General features: G+C 27.6%; 3 protein-coding genes across 8 annotated transcripts; 1 reads left to right on the top strand and 2 right to left on the bottom strand.

The window, feature by feature from the left end:
- Nucleotides 1-402: 402 nt before the first annotated feature.
- Nucleotides 403-14,892, bottom strand: lqfR (clathrin interactor lqfR). 4 transcript variants are annotated; one of them, XM_076531958.1, is made up of 9 exons: nucleotides 14,408-14,790; nucleotides 11,811-11,890; nucleotides 10,821-10,942; nucleotides 10,333-10,715; nucleotides 9,726-9,939; nucleotides 9,096-9,642; nucleotides 8,880-9,023; nucleotides 3,989-4,216; nucleotides 403-3,539 (listed from the first exon to the last, which is right to left on the bottom strand). In XM_076531958.1, exons 1-9 carry the CDS (start codon nucleotides 14,446-14,448, stop codon nucleotides 3,445-3,447), a joined length of 1,854 nt encoding a protein of 617 aa, XP_076388073.1. In that variant the 5' UTR covers nucleotides 14,449-14,790; the 3' UTR covers nucleotides 403-3,444. The 4 variants fall into 4 exon arrangements, with proteins under 4 accessions (XP_076388073.1, XP_076388071.1, XP_076388070.1 ...); XM_076531956.1 differs by lacking the exons at nucleotides 403-3,539; nucleotides 3,989-4,216 and adding an exon at nucleotides 4,436-7,474 and having other exon boundaries at nucleotides 9,096-9,555; nucleotides 14,408-14,892; XM_076531955.1 differs by lacking the exons at nucleotides 403-3,539; nucleotides 3,989-4,216; nucleotides 14,408-14,790 and adding exons at nucleotides 4,436-7,474; nucleotides 12,030-12,222.
- On the top strand, nucleotides 14,288-21,837 carry LOC100877894 (Rho GTPase activating protein at 54D). Of its 2 annotated transcripts, none has more exons than XM_012291679.2 (8): nucleotides 14,288-14,372; nucleotides 16,281-16,529; nucleotides 16,623-16,789; nucleotides 16,871-17,080; nucleotides 17,194-17,570; nucleotides 17,646-18,005; nucleotides 18,100-18,873; nucleotides 19,015-21,837. In XM_012291679.2, the coding sequence occupies exons 2-8, from the start codon at nucleotides 16,393-16,395 to the stop codon at nucleotides 19,774-19,776; spliced, it is 2,787 nt and encodes a 928-aa protein (XP_012147069.2). In that variant the 5' UTR covers nucleotides 14,288-14,372; nucleotides 16,281-16,392; the 3' UTR covers nucleotides 19,777-21,837. The 2 variants fall into 2 exon arrangements, with proteins under 2 accessions (XP_012147069.2, XP_012147068.2); XM_012291678.2 differs by lacking the exon at nucleotides 14,288-14,372 and adding an exon at nucleotides 15,992-16,198.
- LSm1 (U6 snRNA-associated Sm-like protein LSm1) lies at nucleotides 21,247-24,841 on the bottom strand. Of its 2 annotated transcripts, none has more exons than XM_076531967.1 (4): nucleotides 24,718-24,841; nucleotides 22,244-22,329; nucleotides 21,923-22,107; nucleotides 21,247-21,837 (listed from the first exon to the last, which is right to left on the bottom strand). In XM_076531967.1, the coding sequence occupies exons 2-4, from the start codon at nucleotides 22,287-22,289 to the stop codon at nucleotides 21,664-21,666; spliced, it is 405 nt and encodes a 134-aa protein (XP_076388082.1). In that variant the 5' UTR covers nucleotides 22,290-22,329; nucleotides 24,718-24,841; the 3' UTR covers nucleotides 21,247-21,663. The 2 variants fall into 2 exon arrangements, with proteins under 2 accessions (XP_076388082.1, XP_003706040.1); XM_003705992.3 differs by lacking the exon at nucleotides 24,718-24,841 and adding an exon at nucleotides 22,910-23,313.
- Between the last annotated feature and the right edge of the window lie 96 nt (nucleotides 24,842-24,937).

Raw genomic sequence — 24,937 nt, forward strand, 5'->3', positions numbered from 1 at the left:
CTGTTTCCATTGTATACATATTATGTTTCCTATTCCTTATTATTTCAATATGTACAATATTAACAATAAATATGTAATGTACATATGTTTGTACGTAGACTTATAATTTCTGTTATGATTATTTTTATAATTTTATTTATAAAACATGTTTACGTAACAAATACAAACCAAGGAAAAATATAAATAAAAATATACAAGAGAAATTAAAAGATGTTTCTGAATAAATCATTAAATACGACTAAATTTTTAAATAATTGATACATGTATATTCATTATGATAAAATTAAATATATTGACTTCATAATTTTGGAAGGAAAATATTAGACAGAAGGATAGTGAATTAGGGATTGCTAATTGGAAAGGTACTGTGTAATGTTCAAATTGAAATTAAATTAATGTTAATTCATATAACACCAGCACCAATGAGCATTTAATAACGATAAAACTGTGATGTAAGTATAAATATCTAAATTAATAATTACAATTATCGCAACTACTGTAAACAATATGCAGTCAAAAATCGACAAGTGAGCTATTGGTTATCATTATTCGCATCTATGTATCGTGATAATGACTGTCCTAAATTTTATCAGAGGAACAATAATTTTCGATTTTATAATATTTTTTTTACATAAAATTATAAGATATACGTAACTTTTAGCTATAAAGTCTGAACGCGCGATTAATATTGATATGTACCAGTATATATATATACATATTGCTTAATAGTTTCAATTTAATACTTTTTTCAAATTAAAAATACTTTTTTCAGTATAATGTTATATACGTATATTACATGTAATAATAGACATTTTTTAAATTTTGTAAACAAAATAATTATAATTCGCTTTACACATATGCAATAGAATGTTAAAAAGTTTTATTATGTTTTGTTTTTAACAATTAAACGACTAATATAAATCATTAATGCATTTCATGAATTCATAAAACGTACAATGAAAAATACCATCGCGCGCTAACAGCATAAAAATATAATTGATTACTTAAATGGAAATTCATAACATACACATTATTTAAATAAAATGATTTCACTTTCTACTTGTCGAATTCTGAATTAATAACGGTTGCTGAATGTATAACTTTTTACCAATATCCTGTGTACAAATTTATAAAACCTATTTGCTAACAAAGAAAGAATTTCATTTAATTTTCATGATTCTAGTTTTAATCCAATTTCACTCTATGAAGGCCTCTGTAAATCTAAACGATAACTGTGCCTCTCTATATTAATTTTCATGTGGTTTAATCGATGATAGTACCGCATTTAATTATATTGACTATATTCATTTATGTTTGTACACTAATACATATATATGTATATTACTACATACATACATATGTATATTTTAATACTTTAAAAATATATTCCCATCTACATCGAGTAGTACATTTCATATAAAATACTCAAACAATGGAAAATGTAAAGGGCTATTTGCCTTTACAAGATTCAGTCTCTGATACTCGTATAGAAGCCTGTTAATTCCACGTCAACTTTATGAAATGATTTAAACAAAATTTGATAACAACGTAACAATACGACTGTTCGACAAAGGTACAATACTTTCAACCATATGAAATATGTTTTTAGGGCACCTGTCCTGTAGATACTAATGTAATAACATATATTCTATGAAAGCAACAGATTATGTACTAAAATCATTCATTCATGAATATCTGTAAATACAAATTTTAACTTTGCTGCAAACTCTGAAATACCTTGTAAGTTTTAAATAACAAGAAAATATAATATCTACCATTATTACAATATAACGGGCAAATAAAGTTTTACTATTTCAAATATTTGTCATCATAAACAAGAATAACAAACATGCAGTCAAGTTTTCAACATTCTTTCACAAATAAATATTTTAACATTTACATATTTAAATAACAAATAATTCTAAGATATATTTCAGTATCATGCAGCAAAGATATATGTAGATAAAATCATAAACAGCACACAAAGTAAATACAACTTAATAATCTATCAATTAATATCTAATTATTAATAATTATTTTCTTTTCTTTTAATAATTGCGCGAACAATTATTTTGAAAGATATGCACTTCTTCATTGTTAGTAACAAAGAGTTAAGGAAATGCTACTTAATCTTTACTTTCTCAACCTACTTTACAAAAATTCTAGAATATCATTCAATCACAAAGATGATTAAATTTTTTATAATTATATAATTACGTAACTACAGAGTCCTTAAATAATTTACAATGGACCATAAATATGTATTATTAAATCACCATGCTGAGTAGGGCGCTTTAAGGGCGCGAAAAATTTTTCATTGCGCTGAATTTGTGCTTCTGTGCTTCTTTTTAAGATACTAAAATCACCATATCCTGCATTATGTTTTCATACATATTTATATCTCTTTTAACAATATTAATTTTACATAACTTTTTTTCGTGCAAAACTAACTGTTACAGGGAAGCACTTATTATTTATGATGTTATTGCGTCTTTGTTTTTGCTTTATAGACGAATACCATCAATATCTAATAGTCGTAGTAAAAAATTGAAATCGTTTATACATCCTTACGTTATTAATGTAAGTGCAGTTTTCTAAAAACTGCAATCACTCTATTTTCTGTATTCAACCCCTGTAAAAGCATTTTTTTTTAAAGTTCAAACAACATTTAATATACCGTTTTATATCCAATGGTAAATAAGTATACTACATTTTTGTGAGCATCTAGAACTCTCTTTCATGCATACATTCTTATAATACATTATATATGTAAGGCATAATCTTGATTCGTTCAATTTACATTATACATATATAAAATATCGAAGACAAATCTGCCTAATTTGTTCCCCCATGATTTGCAAATAACAAATGTTCGTTAAAAAAAAGTGCAATACTTTTATGTTGTGGAATGTTACTGGGAACGCATGTTATCTAGAATTATCACTTCAACAAATACATATTCATATTAAAACTTAATCTATAGAGCTGCTTTAAATATTAAAATATAAAATAATTTTATATTTTATGTAGTACTCATCACAATTATATGCAGTATACTTTTCAATAAATTGTGATTTCTTTTTAACTTTTGGATAAAAATAGCACAATTACAATTAACTTTGTGGATTATTAATAAATCATTGAACTGAAAAGTATACAAAACTGAACAATTGAACGTAATTTCTTTAGTTGTATGAACACATGATTATGTAATATACATTACATATTTCATTGACCATTCTGACATTTGTAACATGCAATTGTTTATAACTGCACCCTGTATAATGAGATTGCTTCACCCAGAAAATAGAAAATTTATCTCTGTTTTTTTTTATTAAATAAATATATTGTTTATAATAAATTTTGGTTGCTTTAACTCCAAATTATTTCACATATTGTATATTCAGGTTTTGTTAAAATCAGCCTTGATTTATTAAAAACATTTCATTGAAATGCAGGAAAAAATGCTGGATTTACATGCTGTTGTTTCTGTTGTTGAGGTTGAATCATAGGTGATGTATATCCCATCGTTGGTGATGCTAAAATAATGATAGTTTTTTTTGACAAACAATATTCATTTTCATGTGACACAGTTACTCCATTTTAGTACAGTATACTCTGCAAAAACTGATTACATTTAGAAAATTACAAATCTATATCTTCTACCATTAAAATTTATAATGGAAATATCAATATCTATATATAGTATCACTTAAAACTAATTAATACTACAATAAATTTTTAAATATGGATAATTACATTAGTATGAATACTTTTAATAAATACAAAAGACAATGTTATAAGTATATAACATTTAAATATCAATATTAAAATATCAAAAATATTAGAATATAAAATTAATCACAACTGAATAAAATTTTTGTATATCAAGCTAAGTAATATGTAATAAATATATTTTGAAGAGTTTACTGCATCTTAATCTTTGTAAATTGTTGAACGAGTTACAGTTGTTTTACAAATTACTTACTTATAACTTTAGGTTGATGTTGTGGACTGTTACTTGCCAATTGATTCATTGTTGGGGCAGGTCCTGATTGTTTAATTTTACTGCCCATAATGTTATCGAGATCTATATTTAATCCTGAGCCAGCCCATGTAGAACCAACTTGTGTAGATGTATTACTTGGTGGTTGATTTTTGGAATTGGTTGATGAAGGAGTAAGAAGATTTGCAACTGGCGATAATCCAATTGTTCCTAAATGTGACATTTCTTTTAGTTTTAATAACAAACTTTTCTTCAATATTTTGTTATATTTTTCTAATTATATAAAATTATTATGTAAGCTAACATAAAGGTATAAATTTTTGCAAGTTAGTAATACATAAACATATTTGCTGTTAATTTATTTAATGTTATATTATTTAAATTACAAAACTAATAACCATTTAAGTTATTAATTACTATTATCAATAGTTGGTAATATGTTATCAGTGTTAATTATTACTTCATATCTTAATTCCATGTAATAAACAATGAAAGAGTAAAGAAACTATTTTAATATTTTTAAATACAATACTTTTAATAATACGGAAATAAATTGTACAAAATTCTATTCTATTTAATAAATTTCTAATACAAACTATACAAAATATTTCAAATCTTGTAAATTTAATCTTATATTAACATTTCTTATTCAATTATGTGCATTTTCAAATGTTGAACTTATAATGGAATCGATTAAAAATACAGCTCTAGCACCTAAACTCCTGCATTCTTTATCATGATCACCTCTGATCACATTTTGAAACAAATCTAGAAGCCACAGTCTTATTTCAAGAACTATTTCAAATAATTCATTCATGATTACATCTTTTGGTACTGCAATAAGTACAGCTTCAATATTTTCTATCACTGCCATTCTAACTTTTGCCTGATCGTGATATCGCAGTGTCCACGATAATTCTAAAATTTCTTTACCCATTTTCGAAGCGAGTAAACAGTTTTGTGCTGCTACCATTATAGTAGATAACGTTTTCAAAAATCGAATTAATAAAATGTTTTCTTGGTCTAAAAATATCTGTAATCCACTATTTAAACAAGAGCCTTGTTTACCAAAACCATATAACAATGGATAAAAGAATGAAGATGCAACATTTCCAAATTTGTTTTTAAACGTTTTCAGAGGTTTCATTGCATGCGTGTATCTTCTTGTGTTTGATTCAATTCTTTTGTTAATAATTTCAGGCCAATCTGTGTTTTGATCTTCCGTCGTTTCAAATTCTTCAAAATCGTCACTATATAATACTTTTTGTTGTTTACTTTTTTCTGTGTCAATAAAAAGTGATATTTTCTTTGAAATTTCTTTCTTTCTTGAGTTTACTTTTGATATATCAATTGCATCTTCTTTATCTTCGCTAACTGGAATACGCGACAATCTTCTTGCTGATTCTGACAATACGTCTAAGAAGAATAACCGCTGACTTACAGAATACATATCTAGATCCATATAAAATTGTTTGCATAAAAATTCAGCACATTCTTTAGGATAAACAGTCACTATAGCCACACAAGATCTAAATTTTAGTACTTCAAAATTTTCAACGTAACAAGCTTCCTTAAGTGTAATAAGAAGACTCAATAGTTCAATTGCAAAAGATACATCGTCACCTGGTAATTGCGATAATATTAATTCCTCGCAAACTTCTAAAGATTCTGAAAAAATATCCGGATTTGTCAAAACTTTTTCATTTTGTAAATTGTCGCGCAAATCTCTTAAATAGGCTGGTCGTAATTTTTCACTAATTTTTGTATCATGAGACATATCGTATGGAACTAAATCGTCGTCGCTATCAATTTCTGAATTATTTTCGTTATTGTCCTCGTCTGCCATAACAGCTTTAGGAATTACTTCAGACAATATAATTGAATCTTCTAAATTTGTTATTTCATTTTTATCATTATTTTTTATTTCTACCTCTTTTTTAGGTAGGAGATTACATTCAATACCTAATTCATATACTTTTTTGGCACCTAATGTATCAAATTCAATATTTTCAAAGATTAAATCATTTATTTTAGTGTGTTCCCTTGTATCTGTTACTATATGTAGTTTTTTCAATGATTGAACCAATTCTGTTACTTCAGTAGGCATGTTATTATAATCAAAAGTAAGTTTTTGAGCATCGTTTGATTCCAACAGTTCTTCAGAAAAAACTTCTCCGACAGACATTCCTATTGCTCTTAAAATAATATGTGTAGATTGAAGATGATTTGATATACCAGAAGCTAATAATGCTTGAATATCAGTTTTTTGATTCCTGTTTATATAACGTTTTGATTTCCTTATAGACATAATTAGTAATTTAGTGATGTATGTATGTTGTTCTAGAGAGGTATGATTTAAAGCACTTTTATCACCCCAAACATCTAAAAGTTTCATTAATAAATCAATAAGGATACGATTTTCATTTAAAAATTCTGCTAAATACGAAATTAGGTTTATTACTAAATTATCATCGTTATAATAACACATTAAAGGAAGTTTTGTCGTTAATGCGAACTTCCAATTTGAATTTGATATTAAATTTCCAAAAATGTGGTAAACTCCAAAACTTATGTTGCATTGTTTTAAAAATAATACTGCTATTGGTCCTATGCTTGGTGTATCTAGTGTTTCTAATATATTTTGTATTACATTTCGTTCATTATTTTTATTTTGAAAACACCATTCCATTAAAATGTCAATAAGAGGTAACAAATTTTCTGACTTTGTAGTAATCACTATTTTATTGAGTAAAAATGAAAGTAATTTTGTTTCTACTGCGATGCTGTAATGCAAGCCAGTGCTTATGAAAGAAATTGCACGAGCTATATGAAAACTTATTATTTTAAGATACATTTGAGGAGAAAAAGTATCAAATGTATTATTTTCCAGTTTATTAGCTATACGGTTTGGTAATGAAATTATAATTTGTACTGTATTTTGCCATATTTGTTCAAACTCCTCTTCTTGCATCTTATTCTGTGTTCGACACTTACATACATCTACTAACACAGAAAACAAAGAATCACTTTTCACTAACTGCTCCAAAATGATTGAAATTATAAACATTTTTTTCTTATCCTTAGTTTCTTTTAAAGCATAAGTCAAAGCAATTAAAGTTTCAGCTAAAACTGATAATGTGGTACTCTCAATAATAACCAACTGTTTAAAGGTTGGATCTAAACTATTTCCTTGTAATGGCCAATTATGATCAAATTTTTCAATAACTTCTTCTAAAATCTTTCCATGTAACATAGGATTGATTTCTAAGTCGAAATCGAGGTTGCTATATTTTTGCGGGGTAAGTGGACCTGGCAAAAATGTAACATAATCAGAAATATATGATTTCAATTTCTTCAAATTATTCTGATTTTTTATTGAACCCATGGAACACAATTCTTCCAAAAGTCGATTTGCAGCGTGTTTTGAAAGATTTTCAGTTGAAGTGATGCTTTTTTCCATCTTGTATGCTGTAAGGAAAGTCTTTCTTGGGGGCATTACATTATCTTTAAATATATCCGCAATATTAAAACATGCATAGAATTTTGTAATAAAAGTTCATGCTCTTTTACATTGCGAAAAAAAAAAAAAATTTGTTATACCTTAAATATGTTAATATCAAAAAGTTTTCTGATTTTATGATTAGGTGATACCAAGCTATACTTAATGCAATAATTTTATAGTTTATCAAAACATACATTCTTCAAATATTTTCAATTATGATAAATATTGTTAAATTATGAAATAATTACAGTTCTCGTATCAAAAAAATGTACTAAATTTACTTCTACTTACTTTGTGTCCTTCTACTGATTACATGAGAAACAAAAATATACAAACAACTGAAAAACCTGATAATTTAGGAAACTACAGTACATAAAGAACTATTTGATATGCATGCTTGGCGTCACAAGTGTTATAAGAAAGTTATTAGTTATGCTGGAACCATACAAGCGTTTAAATTGACGACGGACGTTAATTCGAAATTAAACGTTTAAGTACAGTAAGGAACATAATAAAATTCATTTGGAAAAATGTCAATGTAGTAGAAGAAAGCCTCATACTCATTCATTTTTTAACAACTTTCCTTTACAAACTTCCAAACTTAGAAATATAGTAATTTGAGAATACAGGGATTTGAACATTTAGGAATTTGAAAATACATAACATATGTAAAGAGAATTAAAAAGTTGGTTATTTAGAGATTTGGAAATTAAAAAATTTAGAGGTTTAAAAATTTTTAAGTTTGCATATTTGATCAACAAAAATTGAAAGCAAGATATGAGTATAATCGTACTAAACTTGTCCTTATCTGTTCAGAATGTCAAGTCAGATTTGGTTCACATTATTCATAATGCTTAATCACATCTACGTTAATCACTTTATTCATTAACATCTATATAACGCACTAACGTAGACAATTATCAGCAAATATTTCTATGCAAACGTCATTTCTTTGTTAACAGTCATTAGGCACATAAACTCTACTGGAATTTGTAAAATTACTGCGGTCAAACTACGATAGGCACGTTCTATCCAAAGATAAGTAACTGTATACTACTAACAAAAAACCAATAAAAGCCAACAAATAAAGATATTATATTTAGGCAATATAATAATAAAATAAAAATATGTGTGACTCCTAAAATCCTGTTTCTTCACAAAAAAATTAAATGCTAATACCGAAACATATTTTTAATCGTACTTGTGATTCCAACCTTTAAAGCCTACATGCATAAAGTGAACAAAAACTCGTCTACCGAGAAGTACGTTTTTTCGTAACGAGGACTGTAGCATGATTAGTATATTCGTAATCAGTATTACTGAATCATAAAATCATATTTACAGTTACATTAGTAAGCAAAATATTCTTACCTCCATGATTTGGTGCAACAGGTGTTGTTGAATTCATATTCATGAAGAAATTAGAGTTGGTGTTATCTATTCGCCTGTCCACTGGTCCAGAACTCAAAGAATTTAAACTATCTAAGTCTGATAAAAGATCCGTAGTTGTTGGCGCTATACAAAAATAATTATGTATCAAAATAACTGTAAAAATAAATTAATCCTTATTAAATTTCGACAGCTTACCTATATTATTGTTTAATGTTTGCTGATTGCTGAGCATTTGCGGTTGTAAAGTATCAAATACATTACTATCCATATTAGAAGTTTGAGAAAATGTATTTCCAGAAGTCATAGCTGTAAAAGGAGGTGAGCTAGCCGATTGAGTATTCATGAACATTGCATTATTTACATTATCCGTTACTGAGCTATTAATATTTGGTATTGCTGATCCTATTAAATTTATTTGCGTTTGTGGCAATTGCGGCTGCATCTGAGGATTTGATATCGTAACGGAAGAATTAAAAGCGGATGTAAAATCTGCAAATTCGTCGTTACTGTCTTTCGTTTTTGCAGCCGGATTACCGAATGCACTAGTGAAATCACCAAAATCTGCATTCGCATTCTGAGTTTGTACAGTAGGTTGAGTATTTGCTCTCGGATTAAAATCATCATCGTCAACGACTGATTTAGTGTTGTTCTCATTCTGAGAATCAAAAATATCATTTAAAATATCATTTTTGCTTTTTTGCTTGATAGACAAAGAATTATTTTGGGATCCAGATATACCATTCTGTAAATACCATTCACAATTCACAATTTATATAATTATAAAATCTACAATCATTTTTTTTTCTATAACATTTAACTACTTACATTGGACTGTTCTCTTCCATAATTTGCGGCTGCTCCTAAATCTACTTTTTTAATAGTCCTCGTCACTCGAGCTGGCGAAGCGTTTGTTGGAATTGTGGAGGCAACTGTTTTATTGACACGATCTATACTATCCATTGTATCTCTATATTCTCTACCTCCCCTTTTTGGACTTGGGTGAACATCATTATCAGAATCTTCTCTTTCGCCGTCATCACTATTATGCAACAATAAGTAAAATAATGTTTGAAATAAGGAATTAAAATAATCAAAGACACAATAAACTAAACTAATTTTGACATTATAATAATCATTGGCACATTCAATTTTAATAAGGATTGTGTGTTAAATATTATTTACTCAGATATATATATTTGTTTTTTAACATTGTATGCTTATAAACTGAAATGTTTGATCACATTTTTCCTTATATATTATGTACCAATTGCTAATACCAACAGTTGATTGGGCCAATGATTATACATACTTTGCAACTGTTTTCTTTCATTGCTCTTATAACATATTTTATAATCAAAGATCTTCAATTAAAATAACTATCATTGTATAGTTTATATAATTTGTTCTATGCAAAATAAAATCTAAAATTCACCTGTTATTTGTATCCTCAAATCCTTTTCCTCTGCTATCTCGGTCCCAATCATTATAAGCATCTATACTACTCTTACCCCATTTTGGACTATCTGTCCACCTATCTCCGCCACCAAATCGCATACCCATTGCTTCGCTTGATAAACCCACGTATTTATCTTTGTTTTTCTTAGCTTTTTTCCTTTCTTCTCGCAATTTGTCATCATCTTGAATAAAATCAATTAATTCCCTAACTTTATGTCTAATGTTTATTCCTTGATCTTTGCCAAATTCATCAATACAGGTATAATTTTCTAATGATTTCAGATCATAAATATGTTCTCTAGACGACGTAACCACTCGCTCTGAACCATTGCGAACTAGGTAATTCAATAGTAGAAGAGACTAGAAAAAGAAACAAAAATATTTAATTCGTATATATCAGAAATTTTTCAGTAACAAATATATTTATTGAATGATACCTATAGTACAAGGTTGAACCGAACATACCTTATACGTCCGACGCCAATTTCGTTTATTTTCTTGCAACATCCTTTTCCATAACATGGACATTACCTCGGGAAACTGCTCGTACGTGAATGTAGCTTGAGCCAGTTCTTGCATCATTGCCCCTGAAGTAATACATACGGTACAATTAATTTCACCATGTATCAAACTTCGGTAAAAGATAAAGTTACAGAACAGTCGGTAGCTATTATTACGAACGCGTGTAAAAAGATATGCATAAAAATATAGCGTAAAATTTAATAAATAATCGAGGAGAAAAAAGAACATGCAAACTATTTATTATACATTATGTTAATTTGTAAAAAATTATGTAAGGAAAATATAAAATGTATTATAATCAATCTTTAAACAAATAAACAAGGAATAATATAAAACTTTAATATGTATTAGGTTAAGAAGCGAAGATTGTTATTTTCAATATGGAACAAAACATATGTAAAAATTTATTTACGAAACTTCAATAATACATTGATTATCATAAAAATAAATGAATTGTTTAATTACAAAAATCTTTGTTATTAAATAATTTCGATAACATTTTGTCAAATGATAATAGACTTTCTCAGTATAAAAAATAATGAAATAAAATTAATGCTCCTTACGTGTATATATACATGAATTTTTAAGAACATGTTGCTTATTATCTTTAACAGCATATAGGATCCCGAGAGCTTAAAAATGAATGTGCTGTTAATAAAAATAACGTTCGATCAATAAATGTTACTTTACCTTCGTAATAATAAACTTCCCGCGCTTATCCAATTGTGTTAATTAAAATCTAATAGTTTATGACTAAACTGAAATTTTGAAAATTTTATGAAAATTTATTAAATAAGAATTTGAATAACAATCGAACAATTTTAATTAAACAAAATGGTTTTTGTCGACTGAATTTTTAGAAAGTATTTATTACTATAATGGTTCGTAAGATATAATTTTGGAAACACATTTATTGGAATTTAAAAATTGTACCTGTGGGACCCCATGCGTCATCATTTGTTGCTTCCCGAACTTTGGCCTCTGTTTCCGTGTAGTTCATTACTACATTGGTCCTGTAAAATCAATTTTAATTTATGTTATGACAAACATACTTCTATGCGTATATAACCACAACGAAATAGCACACATAACGATCTCATTAATTCCAAAGCAAAATTACTTTCACTGTATTAGTACGGCTCATATGAATACCTGTTAATTGTGCAATAATTTTACGCCCCTGCTCACACACAATACTTTCCAGTAGCATATGCGTGTTTCTCAACACTAAATTCTAATTTCCAAGTATAACAAAATTATTTTCAGGAAATTGTATTCGTCGAAACATCTTCGTAAATTAAATAGACCACAATAAAACTGATTTTTTTTTCGAAATAATTCTCACTGTTATCTGTATGTAGCAGCAACAAATGTCATAAATTTTGCGGTTATTAACCATAATTATACCATATAGATAAGTATTCTGATAACATTTTAATAGCAATTATTTTTGCTTATAAAAATTATTACAACTAATAAAATCCTTGTGTTTATTTTAAAACCGAATACTTTACTACAGGTAACTAACAAACATCTAAATTAATAGCACAATTCAAATATGAAAAGTTACGTAATATTTTTGTGTAAAAATAGACATCATAAATAAAACTATTTTAAATAAACAGTTTCAAAGGTAAATTCATTTTGAATTTATTAACTGTAAACTTATTCAATAGCATATTTCTAATAGAAGAGATTATAAAAACAACCTATTATTATTAATAACCGCATTTTAACAATAACGGAACTTTTAGTATTGTATAACATTTTTTATTAAACGAAGAATATGAATGAAGTTAATATAATATATAATCATTCAGTCGCAACTGCATACATCTATCGTTAAAATAATAATCATGTATGGAATCGAGAATCTTCGGGTATGCACAGTTACAGGTTAACATTTGTATTCAGAAGGTGTTGTTAGAGATAATGGTGTTCTTCCGATTCTCGATTTCCACGGAGCGAGAAGAATGTCGCGTTTTCGATTTCTCGAAACTGCAGATCGTTTCGAACGAGTAATGGTAAACAAAAATATTAACGATACACGTTAAAAATAGTCTCTTGCATAATAAAAATATGATTGAAATGAAACAAAACATAATGCACATAGACAATAACGATACTGAGCGCCACTGTTCGATTCAATGTTACAAACGTGTACAATACGATACATGAGAACCCGATGTCGTAACAATACTTATAATCCTCGCGATTATACAAAATAAAGGCAAAATATGGAAGGCGAAGCGTGTTCACTTGAACGTCAAATTTTGTTTAACTTTCAATTTTGATGCATATTTTACACGCGCATTGACCGAAATTGCACGAAAGCGTAACTTACAGGTGAAAATCACACATGGCATCATTAACAAATGAAGGAAAGTGCAAGTAGAGGTAATGAATTGTTATACATACAATAATAGTAATTATGCATTGTATAAATGTATGTATATACAATGTACAGGAAATATTATAAGTGGTTAATACATATTGTAATAATTATTTCTTTTTAATTTAAACACTTTTTATCGATACCCAATATTTTGAACACGATTGAAAATAATCGATCTAATATCGAAATACTTTCGATATTACGTTTATAATAAGGAAAACTGGTATTTTATTGATACAATCCCACTTCCTTCCCCTTAAATATGCAACATTCTCGACTGGTAGTTTTACTTATTTATGGAAAGCAACCTGTTTATGAGCTTGTTGAAGACAACTTATCGGTTAATTGCATTTTCATGGCAAAAATATAACCTTTTTTTCAATGTGCGGTTTTATTATAGCAAATTTTTTAAATTATCGTATTTAAAAAATATGTAAATGGCCATAATAAAGAATAAGAAACGTGAATTAAAATCGGTTAACAAATATAAATATAATAGAAGCAAATAAAAAAACAATAAACATCTCTAATACAACAGTATGTAATAATATACTTAATCATATACCTTAAAATGAACACTTGTATATTATTTATGTTAATATGTTATAGACAGATAAACAAATTAAAGATGTCCAAAATAAATTGTTTAAAAACCGAACAAGCGAGTAACACAATGTTAATGATACGTGTAAAGGAAAAAAATGAACGCTTATTTCGTTGTTTTACATTTTCAACATTTACCTTGAAATTACAAATGATGGTTACTGTTATATAAATCTATTAATTTATAATCAATAAACTGATTAATCATTCTTGTATAACCTATCAAAGTAATGTAACGTTGTAACATGCATAATTATCACGAAGGATCATAGAACAGGATTGTATGATAAGTCTAAGAGATCTCTTTATTTATTTTATACAAAATCCTTTAATATTAGGAAAAAGGTGTTCTTACACGCGATTGCATCGTTATCAGTGGTACATTAAATAATGCATGCAAAGTAGGTATCAGTGAACATAGAATTAGGCGTAAACGAAAAATCGTGCAGCGTATCGAAGCAATTGGAGTGGAATGCGTTGAAAAAAGTAAAAGCAAGGTTAGATCGCATGTAACTGACTTGATCATACTTACGCCTTATCCATTAACTCCCGCACTTTCCACATGTTCATCATTGTACTTTACACTTCTCACTGAATGTAATACGCGTTTTTCGCGTAAAAACTACTGAACTTACACTGATAATTGTTCACCAGCTGTTTTTGGGGGGCATTTGATATCGCGACAGCGACGGCGAACGAACGTCACCAGGCGGTGGCCATGTTATCCCTTCCACGTTCCATTGAACTAAATAATCGTCACAGGTGTTTTACTTGTGCCAACCTCACTTTTCATTATCACAAATCTTTCTACGTGATACTTTTATCTTTTCACGGTAGTTCCAATAGCCAACTAAAAACGTTCAACTGTTTGAACTATTAAAACGAACGTGATCTAATGTATCGTAAAATACGTTCACCTTGATAAATATAAAATACCTATTAATATTATTTTAGTGATTGTCCGCTGGTCTTTTATTATTTAAAATAGTAATGTTATTTTTTATTGTTTAATAAGATTATATTTAAATATAAGATTGCTTTGAATCATTGCCAACTGATTATTTAAAAACTATTAATGATGTACGTGCACACGTGATAAAGTTTAATTAAGAAAAAGAAATATATCTTATAATTGAATAATTTTTTATTTTACTTTATTACATACTTCTGCATTATTATTATAGTAATAAATATTATAACATTTACTCCTTTAATGAAAAATTGCAAATAAAACATTGTTTACCGCGTATATCATTTTTTATAATAATAAAAAGTGTCTCCATAAGTTTTCAAGAAATTATTCTTTACCACACAAGAAAAATACAATTTATCTTTTATTTTACAACATAAATTCTCTACTAGTAATTAATTAATTTCAACGAATCTTTATTTTTAAAAATCATGACTTAACGCTTAAAACTCAGAAGTGTAGCAATAATGACTGAAGTACGTTTTTAATCGACATATGATATAAGCACGATGGTAAAATTATTACTGTTTTAATGATTGAATATTTATTTCCTGTTTATTATTTTATGTTATAAAATCTTGCAAATATTGTATTATTTATTTTTACACATGTGTATATTCTGTTCAGTGATAGATCATACTCAACATATGACAAGTTTGTATTCATTCTGCGCATGTTTGCTCTGATTGGTTCAACATATGCATGCGCGTGTATATTCTTCACGATACCAAACGTATATACTCAGTGATTATTTATTTTGAATATCTTCTTACGTTAAACATGACTACAACTATATATATCAATTTAAGAATTCGGACACTTAAAAATGCAGAGTCGGAATCTTGTAAATTAGGAATTTAGAAATTTAACAGCGACTTGAAAATTTTTTAATCCAGGAATTTTAGAATATCTAAAGTTTCAAAATGTTAAGGTCCCAAAATTTCAAAATTACAAAATTCCAGTCTCAGTGCAAAAATTCTAAAATTTAAATGTCTTTAAATTTTGAGATCTTACATCACATTAAAGTATCAGTATTTTACTTAATTTTATCCAATTTGAGACGATATACACATCTCTTCTCATTATTCGTATATTTTGTCCATCATGTATATGATTTACAGAATAAAATATGCAACTTAGTGGGATACTTTAACTGGTGGGAGAGTAAAGTGAAGTTAGTAGTTTTGCGCAAACCGACTATAATCTTTCGTGAAACGAACGATAAGGGTTACTTTTTTCATGTACTACCACCAGATGGTGCTAACAAATGAATCTAGTTCCATTTAATAGTAAATAATCGGTTGGATTGGTTGAATCGCTGTTTTAAAAAAATTTTGAATAAATGAATGCGGTGTTAGTACTTGATATATTTTTTATATTTGTTAATTAATTATGTTATAAAAATTGTTATGTATACATAAATATATGTGCCTAGTTATGGGGAAAAAGATTGGTTAGAATGAAAATAACCGCCGTTGACGGCAAAACGGTAACGAGCGTGCGTATAAAATTCAAAGATGTCAGAACGTGTTTAAACTGTCGTTATTATGGAATTGATAATGGAAGATTTTAACGACGGTGTGGATGGTAAATTGGCTTTTAGAATGCGAAAAGTCAATCCAGAACAATTTCATACTCTCGTCAAAATGCATTTGTCTTTTGAACTAGATCTCAATACCGAAGAGTAAGTTTCATTCGGACAATAACATTTAAGTTTATACTGTGATTTTTAAATTTAAAAAATTTTTTAATTGTAAAATCCATGATCTAATGACAGTGACTGCATCAATGAGAAGACAAAATTAAAAAAATGGGGTCTCTTAAGTTTTTCAAAAAAACCAAAGTCAACAATTAATTTACAAAAAGGTATGGAAGGAGCTAGCTTATCTGAAGATGGAATAAATCATATGAAACAATTAATAGATTATCTGTCTAAAGAACAAAGTGAGTAAAGGCATATCATCAGTATTTTTATTCTTAGTTAATTCTTTTTTCATTTTATTCTTGTTTTTAATAAATTTGAAGATATCATCCAAGAAGGTATATTTAGGCGTACTGGCAAACTAACTAGACAGCAAGATTTAAAAACTTCATTATATCAAGGAGTTCCATTAAACCTTAATGATGGCCAATATAGTGTACATGACTGTGCATCAGTATTAAAAGGATTTTTGGCAGAATTGCCAGAACCATTATTGTCAGATTTGCATTATCCTGCTCACTGTCAAATTGCTGGTAAAATATTTGTAAAATATATATAATTTCTAATTCTTATAATTATATATTTGCTGAATATTTTCCTTTAACTTCTACTTATAATTCAAAAGTTATATTTTTATTATTTTTAGAATTATGTAGCTCTGAAGTAAATGGAAATGATGCAAGATTATTAAGGTCCTTACAATTACTTCTGTTATTATTGCCATCCGTGAACAGAATTTTACTTAAATATGTTCTGAATCTTCTCAACAAAACAGCTAGTTTTGAATGTAGTAACAAAATGAATTGTGATACCCTTGCTACGCTTTTTACCCCACATTTAATGTGTCCAAGAAAGTTATCACCAGAAGCTTTACATATTAATTCTCAAAATTTATCATGTTTAGTTGCTTTTATGATTAAAAAAGGGAATGAATTGTTTGAAATTCCACCAAAGTTGGCTACAGATATAAGGGCATATTGGGTAGAACAGGAAAGAAAGTTATTAAGTCCCAAGAAAGTAGATGTAAGTTTTTTTTTAATCAATTAATATACTTGATACTAAAGTTATTAAAATGTATAAAAATATTTATGATTGCAGCTAAATGAATCTGTACCAGATACAACAGGTACAGCACATACTGTGTTTAGTTTTGTAGATCACAAATTAACAGCAAAAGCAAATTCTACGCAAGATACCCAAGCAGCTTTAGCACAACTTTATGCTCACATACAAGCTATGCCAGAATCAGCTAAAAAACGGAGGCTTGTAAAACAATTTAACAAAGAAAATGGTCAAGGTACACCTAGACAGGTCAAACACTTTCGAACAAAAAGTCTTGGGGATTCAATTAAAAAACATATATTTCAGAAGAAAATTTTAGGACATAAAAAATTTATTGATATTAATATAGGTTGCAATATTACTAGATCAAGCAGTGAAGAAAATATATTGTCTACGGTAAGATATATATGTTGTAATTAATACAATGTCATTTTATAACAGCATGTTCATATTCGCATTTATGTTCATATTTGCATGCTTGTTACTCTAGGATCTAGAAAAATCATTACTTCAAACGAAAATGCTGCATAGTAAATCAGACGATGAACTGAGTATAGAAAATTGTGATACAAATAATGAGAGCCTTCTGCATACTAAACATATTAGTAATAGTACTGGTAGCCTTAATATTCCAACGTTAAGGAATTACAGGGAAAAAAGAAGGGCCATGTTAATGAAATTTGTAAATATAAAAGAAGAACAATTGGATAGTAAATATCATAATTATACTATGGACGAACCAAGCAAAAGTTTTCATGAAAATTCATATACAGATGATTCTATGCTTTCGAATATAAGTGATGCAAATATATCTTTGCAAGAAGATTTTAATATTAAGGAGACAGAGCAAGATGATAATACTGTGACTAACACTGCTAAACTATCTAAACATCTTAGTGAACCACCGAATGTGTATTCTCCTCAAACTACTTTGCATGAAACCAATGAAAATCAGTCAGTTAGACAAAATTTAGGATCTACACTAAGAGCAGTTGATGAGGTTTCCGCTTCTAAGTGTTTTGAAGATAATATGAATATATTGCAACATACAGAGGCAGAATCGCGTACTGATAATGCATGCAATTTATCGCCTATTGTGAAGAACAGACTATGGAATGTATATGTTGCTCATACATCAACACCATCAAATTTATTACGCAAAAGCTTAGTTAATAACGATTATATATTAACTCCTATTACTAATAATGATAAAAGCATGAGTCCAATTACACAAAGTGCAACTAAAATGACCAAAGCTATGCAGGTGTGTATTTATTACCATGATTATTTAAATTATATAAATCACATTGAAACACTATGTTTTAATAATTTATAAAAAATTCAAATTACTGATTATTTTAAGTGTAAAAGAAAAACAACAAAAATATTTACATATTGATTGCAGGAAACAATGATGACACCACGATCAAGAAAACCAGTGATGATGGTTTCAGGATCAAATCTTTGCAATCTTGCTACTGTTAATAATAGTTGGAATCAACATAGCATATCTAATAATATACGTGGATCAAATCTTGATATTATTGGTTCAATAAATTATACTTCAATTCTTGAAGAATCACAAAAACGTAATAATACCGATAGTGAAATTATATATGGAGATATTGTAAACGTAGAAGATAAAGAAAACTTCAACAAAAATGAAACAGAGAAACGGAAACTTATTTCCCCAATTGCAGATGACTGTAACGCGGTCACACAGCAAAGTACTGTCTCTATAACAAGTACATTTAGAGAATATTTATTGTCGAGAAGTGTATTAACAGCAAGTCCCGTTGATCTCAGTTTTACATCACGTACGGGCGATTTTGAACAATCAGAATCCGACTTAAACATTTTAAATGAAGATGGTCTTTCTGATAGTTTACTTTGTTGTTTAGACGGAAATCAACCAGAATCAGATACTTCCGGTATCATTTCTGGTAGTACTAACAGTGCAAGTAATTCATTGGAAAAACATGAAGAAGTTATAAATTCGCCAAGAAAGCGAGCAACAAGTTTACAACGTAATGATTCCAAAAGATCGATACGAGAAAATAGAATACCAAAAAGTATACGTGAACAAGGTTTTAAACATAAACAGTTGAGTGAATCAACATTAAATTCAGTGAAAATAAAAGATGTATTTCAAGAAACTTCATTTTGACAATGTGACGTAAAATCGAAAGAAAAATCAACGTATTTCGACATACTGTATTATAATATGTTGACTCATTATATCAGTACCAAAATATATTTTTCTTTTAATTTAATAATATTTTTATATCGTAACAAATTAAATCGATAATAAAGAAATCTACGACACTGGTAGGTTTATTTATCAATGATATACAGAAGTAAAAATAATTTGAATACACTTTTATAATATGAAAATTTTTATTTTAGAACTTTTGTAACTTTTATACTTCTTTAACAAAAAAAAATATTTAAACTATTAATATTTATATAGTAAATATAGTTTTATAGTAAACTATGTTGCATTTATTTTATGTATTATCCAAAAATTTGTACAATTCTTGTTCTGTTAAATTATACAATATTGTATAATTAAATTTTTATGTGATTATAGTACATGTTATATTTAAAATTATTTCAATATTATCACTCTTCAGTTAAATTTATATTTGACAGATACTTCAAGCTTTTTGAATTAAAATTTGAATACTTTTGATATTTTTATAAAATAGAAGATATATTTTAATGCCTCCTCTGCTGTATCTTTTTGATACATAATAGAAAGAAAAACATTTTATAATATCTGCACATAATTATGCTGCACGTTTTTAATATATTAAATGAGTCATAAACGAACATAACACACATAATTTGTTAACATCAAATATTTTTAAGAAATACCGGATTGATAAGAAAACAAATATTCTCATTTTATAAAATTCTTGGTAAATATCATATAAAAAAATACAATTATTAAGGTTGTATTTTAATAATGAATCTACATATTATATATCTTCGATGAAGATTTTTGATGTATAGAAATTAAACTAAAATTTGGTATATATATTTATATAAGCCTAGATAAACTACATAAAAAACTCCACAATGTTATTATAATAAAATGTTAAAATTTAACATTTAAATAAATGAAAATAAATTATAAATAATGAACTTAATTTTAAAATATATAAGATATTCTATTTAATTTTTTGCAGTATATACTTTTTCATTAATTTTATGATTAGAAATCAATTATTACACCACACCAAAGAAAGGTATTTATAAACCACTAAACATATTGTCTTTCATTGGTATATTTCATTTTAATTAAAATTTACTTGCATATACTTGATTTTATAAAAAAGAGTATCTTAAACATTATAACAAGTTTATATATTTTTAACAAAACATGTTTTATGAATTTATTATGAGGAATGTACACATCAGTGATATTAGTAAAACTTTTTATATTAAATCAAGTCTTTATACTACTTACATTTATTTTTATTTTGAATTACGACAAATTACAGAGATAAGAATTCTGTATACAAAATAGGATATGTAAAATTGATCATAGAAAAATATACAAACTTTAGAATTCCATAAATGTAATTAGTATATTCACTTAAATGTTTAATACAGATGATACAAAGACTGTATATTGATTATAATAGATCTCTATTTAAATATTGTATATAGCAGGAAGATTAATCAATTTTTTTAAGTATAATACAATTACAGCAAGTTCATTTTTTGCACTACATCTAGTGTCAATACAATACAATAAAACTAAAACTATATAATTTTTCATATTACTGACATCAACAATCATTCTCTTAATATTACATGTATTAATCTCTCATTGCATTATTTGTATAGTAATTTGATAAGCTAATTAGATAACAGAAATAATTAACTAATTATTTCTATTTGCACAATAATTAGTAATACTCACATTTTACAGGTTGTCATTGTTTCATTCTCAAGAAGAAAGTGATGTGTAACATGTATCATAAGTTTCAGAATTATGCGAAGATGTAGATGATAGAGTATTAGTTGTCAAAGATGTTGACATGGGTCAGAACATATCATCGTGACCCATGTCTGGAATATATGATAGACCTCGTTCCTTTAACGCTTTATTTATTAATCGTTTCTGATCTTGCTTTAACTCTTGCTCTCTTCTTTGTGCGTCTAAAATATCATCAACAGATACTTCTGTTAATGGTAAATCCTTTTCTTTGTCTCTGTCCTATTATCAAATGATATTGGATTTTTTGAATAAAAATACAACATATTCATTTCAATAAAAATATATAAATAAATAGTAATATTACTATTTCTCCTAAAAGTACAACATTTTCTCCTCTCACAATAAAAATGCCTCTTGGGATATCTCCATATTCTTTTCCAACATGAATTCTTTCAATTGTACGATGAAGCACAATGTTAGCAAATTGATCAACACTTCTAAGATACCCAATTAATGTTCTGCCATCTCTTAGTAAAACCATAAGTTTTTCTAAGTCAGAATTAAAGTATTACAATAAACAAGTAAATATTTGTATACTTAAAAAAATAAAACTACATTATATGATACAAAAATATAATAGACCGGTATAACCTAATAAATAGCAGATTTTTAATAAAATACATACTGTCAAGTTCTTCAAGAAGAGATGCTGTTCCTGGCAAAATATTCATTTTGCAATTTTTTGTTTTACTTGAACAAGATTTTTACAAACTAAAAAAGATCAAAACCTGTATACCGTTTTAACCTTCCATAGGATTCAAAACTAAAAACCATTTCGCTTATTCAAGTTTTGTTTCAACTATTTCACTTTATTCTTACTGATTAAAATAATGTTAACAAATATTTTATATATAATTAAAATAATTATATTGCAAGTTTTATTATTTATAAACTTTTAGTCTGTAAAATCCTCGCACATCAATATATCTTCGTGATCTTATATTAGCAAATTGTATGTTATATTTACTGTCAATTTAAATCACAACATAGTTAGCAATAAATGTACTTTCGTTAAATACTACTTTTCTTTACGATTTACTTTATTATAATACTGTTGATTTTTTATTACAAATAAGAAACATTTATAAATTTTTATCAATAAAAAACGATATATATAAAAATAGTTAGATAAATAATAAACTAAGAATCGCAACCCTTTAGTATTTCAAATTATACAGTTGATTTACAACAAAGTAAAAATTTAATAGTTCGTGATTATAAATGCTTATTCGTTACAATATTTTTTGAATAACAATGAAAGATATATAACGACAGTTAATTAAAACATTACTTGAAATTATCGACTGTAAGGATTCCATTATCAATCTCCGTCAGTGTCCATCTACTTTCTAATAAATATTAAATAATTTGAAGAATTTAAAGGACATATTTTAAAAACGAGTACAGTATTCATATTTGCTGTAATACTTATTTTTCCATAATAATAACAAGATTTTACATTGATGAAACGTTATTAAAGATCAATTGTCCTTTATTTTAAAAAAAGAATAATTGTCGCGATCATTAGCATTTTTAAGTCGATTGTTTGCAACTATCACTTTCTGTAAGTATAAAAAGTGTAATTTTAAAATAGTGTGATAAGAATTCCAATTATGTATTCATTTTGCTATTTTCACCAGTAAACGACAAAATATTAAAACAGCGCCATTTAGCGGACTGCGCTTCAAGCTGTTTTCCTGATACTCGATTAGCATATAATGACTACGTTTCCATCGAGGGTTCAAATCGGGTCAGAGTCGGGTTAGAGTCGGGTTGGGGTGAGCGCTTTTACGGTGGAAACACCAAAGGTTTAGTTGAACTCTACCCTACAAAATTTTAGGGTAGCGTTCAATTGGGTTCGATGGAAACGACAAGAGTCGAGTTCGTGTTGCCAACATAACAAATCCAAATTGCATTGTGTATCACGTGTTGTATTAATCGGTGTAGAAGAGGTTATTATTACTTTTTGTCGGTGATCTTGTAATCTGAAAAATAATTTTTGTATGTTATTTTGATATTGTAAAATTAATATTGCTCTCCTTTACATGTCAGAATATGGTAGTTGACTTTGTGCAGTTGGTAATGTTCAACCCTGCCGCAACTCCAACCCGCGACTCAAACCCGACTCTAACCCGACTCTGACCCGATTTGAACCCTCGATGGAAACTTAGTCAATGAAAAGAGGTATTAGATGAAAATACTAAATTGTACAACTAAAACAAATATAACGTGATAGCCGGTGATATAACGCATGGTAATACAACGCAAGGTTTTTTAAAATACAATCAAATTCCAAAGAACCCATTGAACTCACATTGATATGCGATCATATATCATATGATGCGTTTAAAATTTATACACTTACACTATTGATTTTTGAAATATATAAATATAGAAATTTTTACATATGTATATCTATGGAAAAATAAGAAAATGATTGCTCAATTAGTATTTTTTAATAAGTTGTAATCGTTTATAACTTTGTTATTAATTGAATACATAATTGGGAGCAAACTATTTGGAAAAATTATGTATTAAAGTTGTTGCATTTACATATTTCAAAAAATAATTTTAAAAAGACATGGACTACGTTTCCATCGAGGGTCCAAATCGGGTCAGAGTCGGGTTAGAGTTAAGTTGCCTTGCCTGTTTCCATGGGATCAGAGTTACGTTGGGGTTGGAGTTGGGTTGAACATTACCAACTGCACAAAGTCAACTACCATATTCTGACATGTAAAGGAGAGCAATATTAATTTTACAATATCAAAATAACATACAAAAATTATTTCTCAGATTACAAGATCACCGACAAAAAGTAATAATAACCTCTTCTACACCGATTAATACAACACGTGATACACAATGCAATTTGGATTTGTTATGTTGGCAACACGAACTCGACTCTTGTCGTTTCCACCGAACCCAATTGAACGCTACCCTAAAATTTTGTAGGATAGAGTTCAACTAAACCTTTGGTGTTTCCACCGTAAAAGCGCTCACTCCAACCCGACTCTAACCCGACTCTGATCCGATTTAGACTCTCGATGGAAACGTAGTCATACATTGTTATATATTTGTAAAAAATAAGTGATTAATTACCTTTCCCCATCAACGTATTTAATTTATTATTGTAGTATTTTAAAGTATTTGAGTATGTCTATCACGTGTGTTGCACTATTGTAATTTGCATATATTTTTTATTTTTCTGTTCTGTGATTAGAAGTTTATCGCTGAACGTAATGCGCTAGATGGCATTACTTAAATTTTTGTTTTGGCGATGAAATAAAGAATGTGAAATTGAATTTATATGGCAGAATTT

This window comes from Megachile rotundata, chromosome 5, assembly GCF_050947335.1.
Source record: "Megachile rotundata isolate GNS110a chromosome 5, iyMegRotu1, whole genome shotgun sequence".
Lineage (NCBI taxonomy): Eukaryota > Metazoa > Arthropoda > Insecta > Hymenoptera > Megachilidae > Megachile > Megachile rotundata.

Excerpts from the sequence above, each read along its gene's own strand:
- LOC100877894 (XM_012291679.2), top strand. The coding sequence starts at position 16,393 with ATGGAATTGATAATGGAAGATTTTAACGACGGTGTGGATGGTAAATTG. Across the intron at positions 16,530-16,622 it reads CTAGATCTCAATACCGAAGA|TGACTGCATCAATGAGAAGA; the intron begins GTAAGTTTCATT and ends ATCTAATGACAG. Across the intron at positions 18,006-18,099 it reads AAGAAAATATATTGTCTACG|GATCTAGAAAAATCATTACT; the intron begins GTAAGATATATA and ends TTGTTACTCTAG.
- LSm1 (XM_076531967.1), bottom strand. The coding sequence starts at position 22,289 with ATGAATATTTTGCCAGGAACAGCATCTCTTCTTGAAGAACTTGACA. Across the intron at positions 22,108-22,243 it reads TCTTCTTGAAGAACTTGACA|AAAAACTTATGGTTTTACTA; the intron begins GTATGTATTTTA and ends ATTCTGACTTAG. Across the intron at positions 21,838-21,922 it reads TTGTACTTTTAGGAGAAATA|GACAGAGACAAAGAAAAGGA; the intron begins GTAATATTACTA and ends ATTTGATAATAG.
- lqfR (XM_076531954.1), bottom strand. The coding sequence starts at position 14,448 with ATGATGAACATGTGGAAAGTGCGGGAGTTAATGGATAAGGC. Across the intron at positions 10,943-11,810 it reads TGACGCATGGGGTCCCACAG|GGGCAATGATGCAAGAACTG; the intron begins GTACAATTTTTA and ends GTATTACTTCAG. Across the intron at positions 9,940-10,332 it reads TTTGAGGATACAAATAACAG|TGATGACGGCGAAAGAGAAG; the intron begins GTGAATTTTAGA and ends GTTGCATAATAG.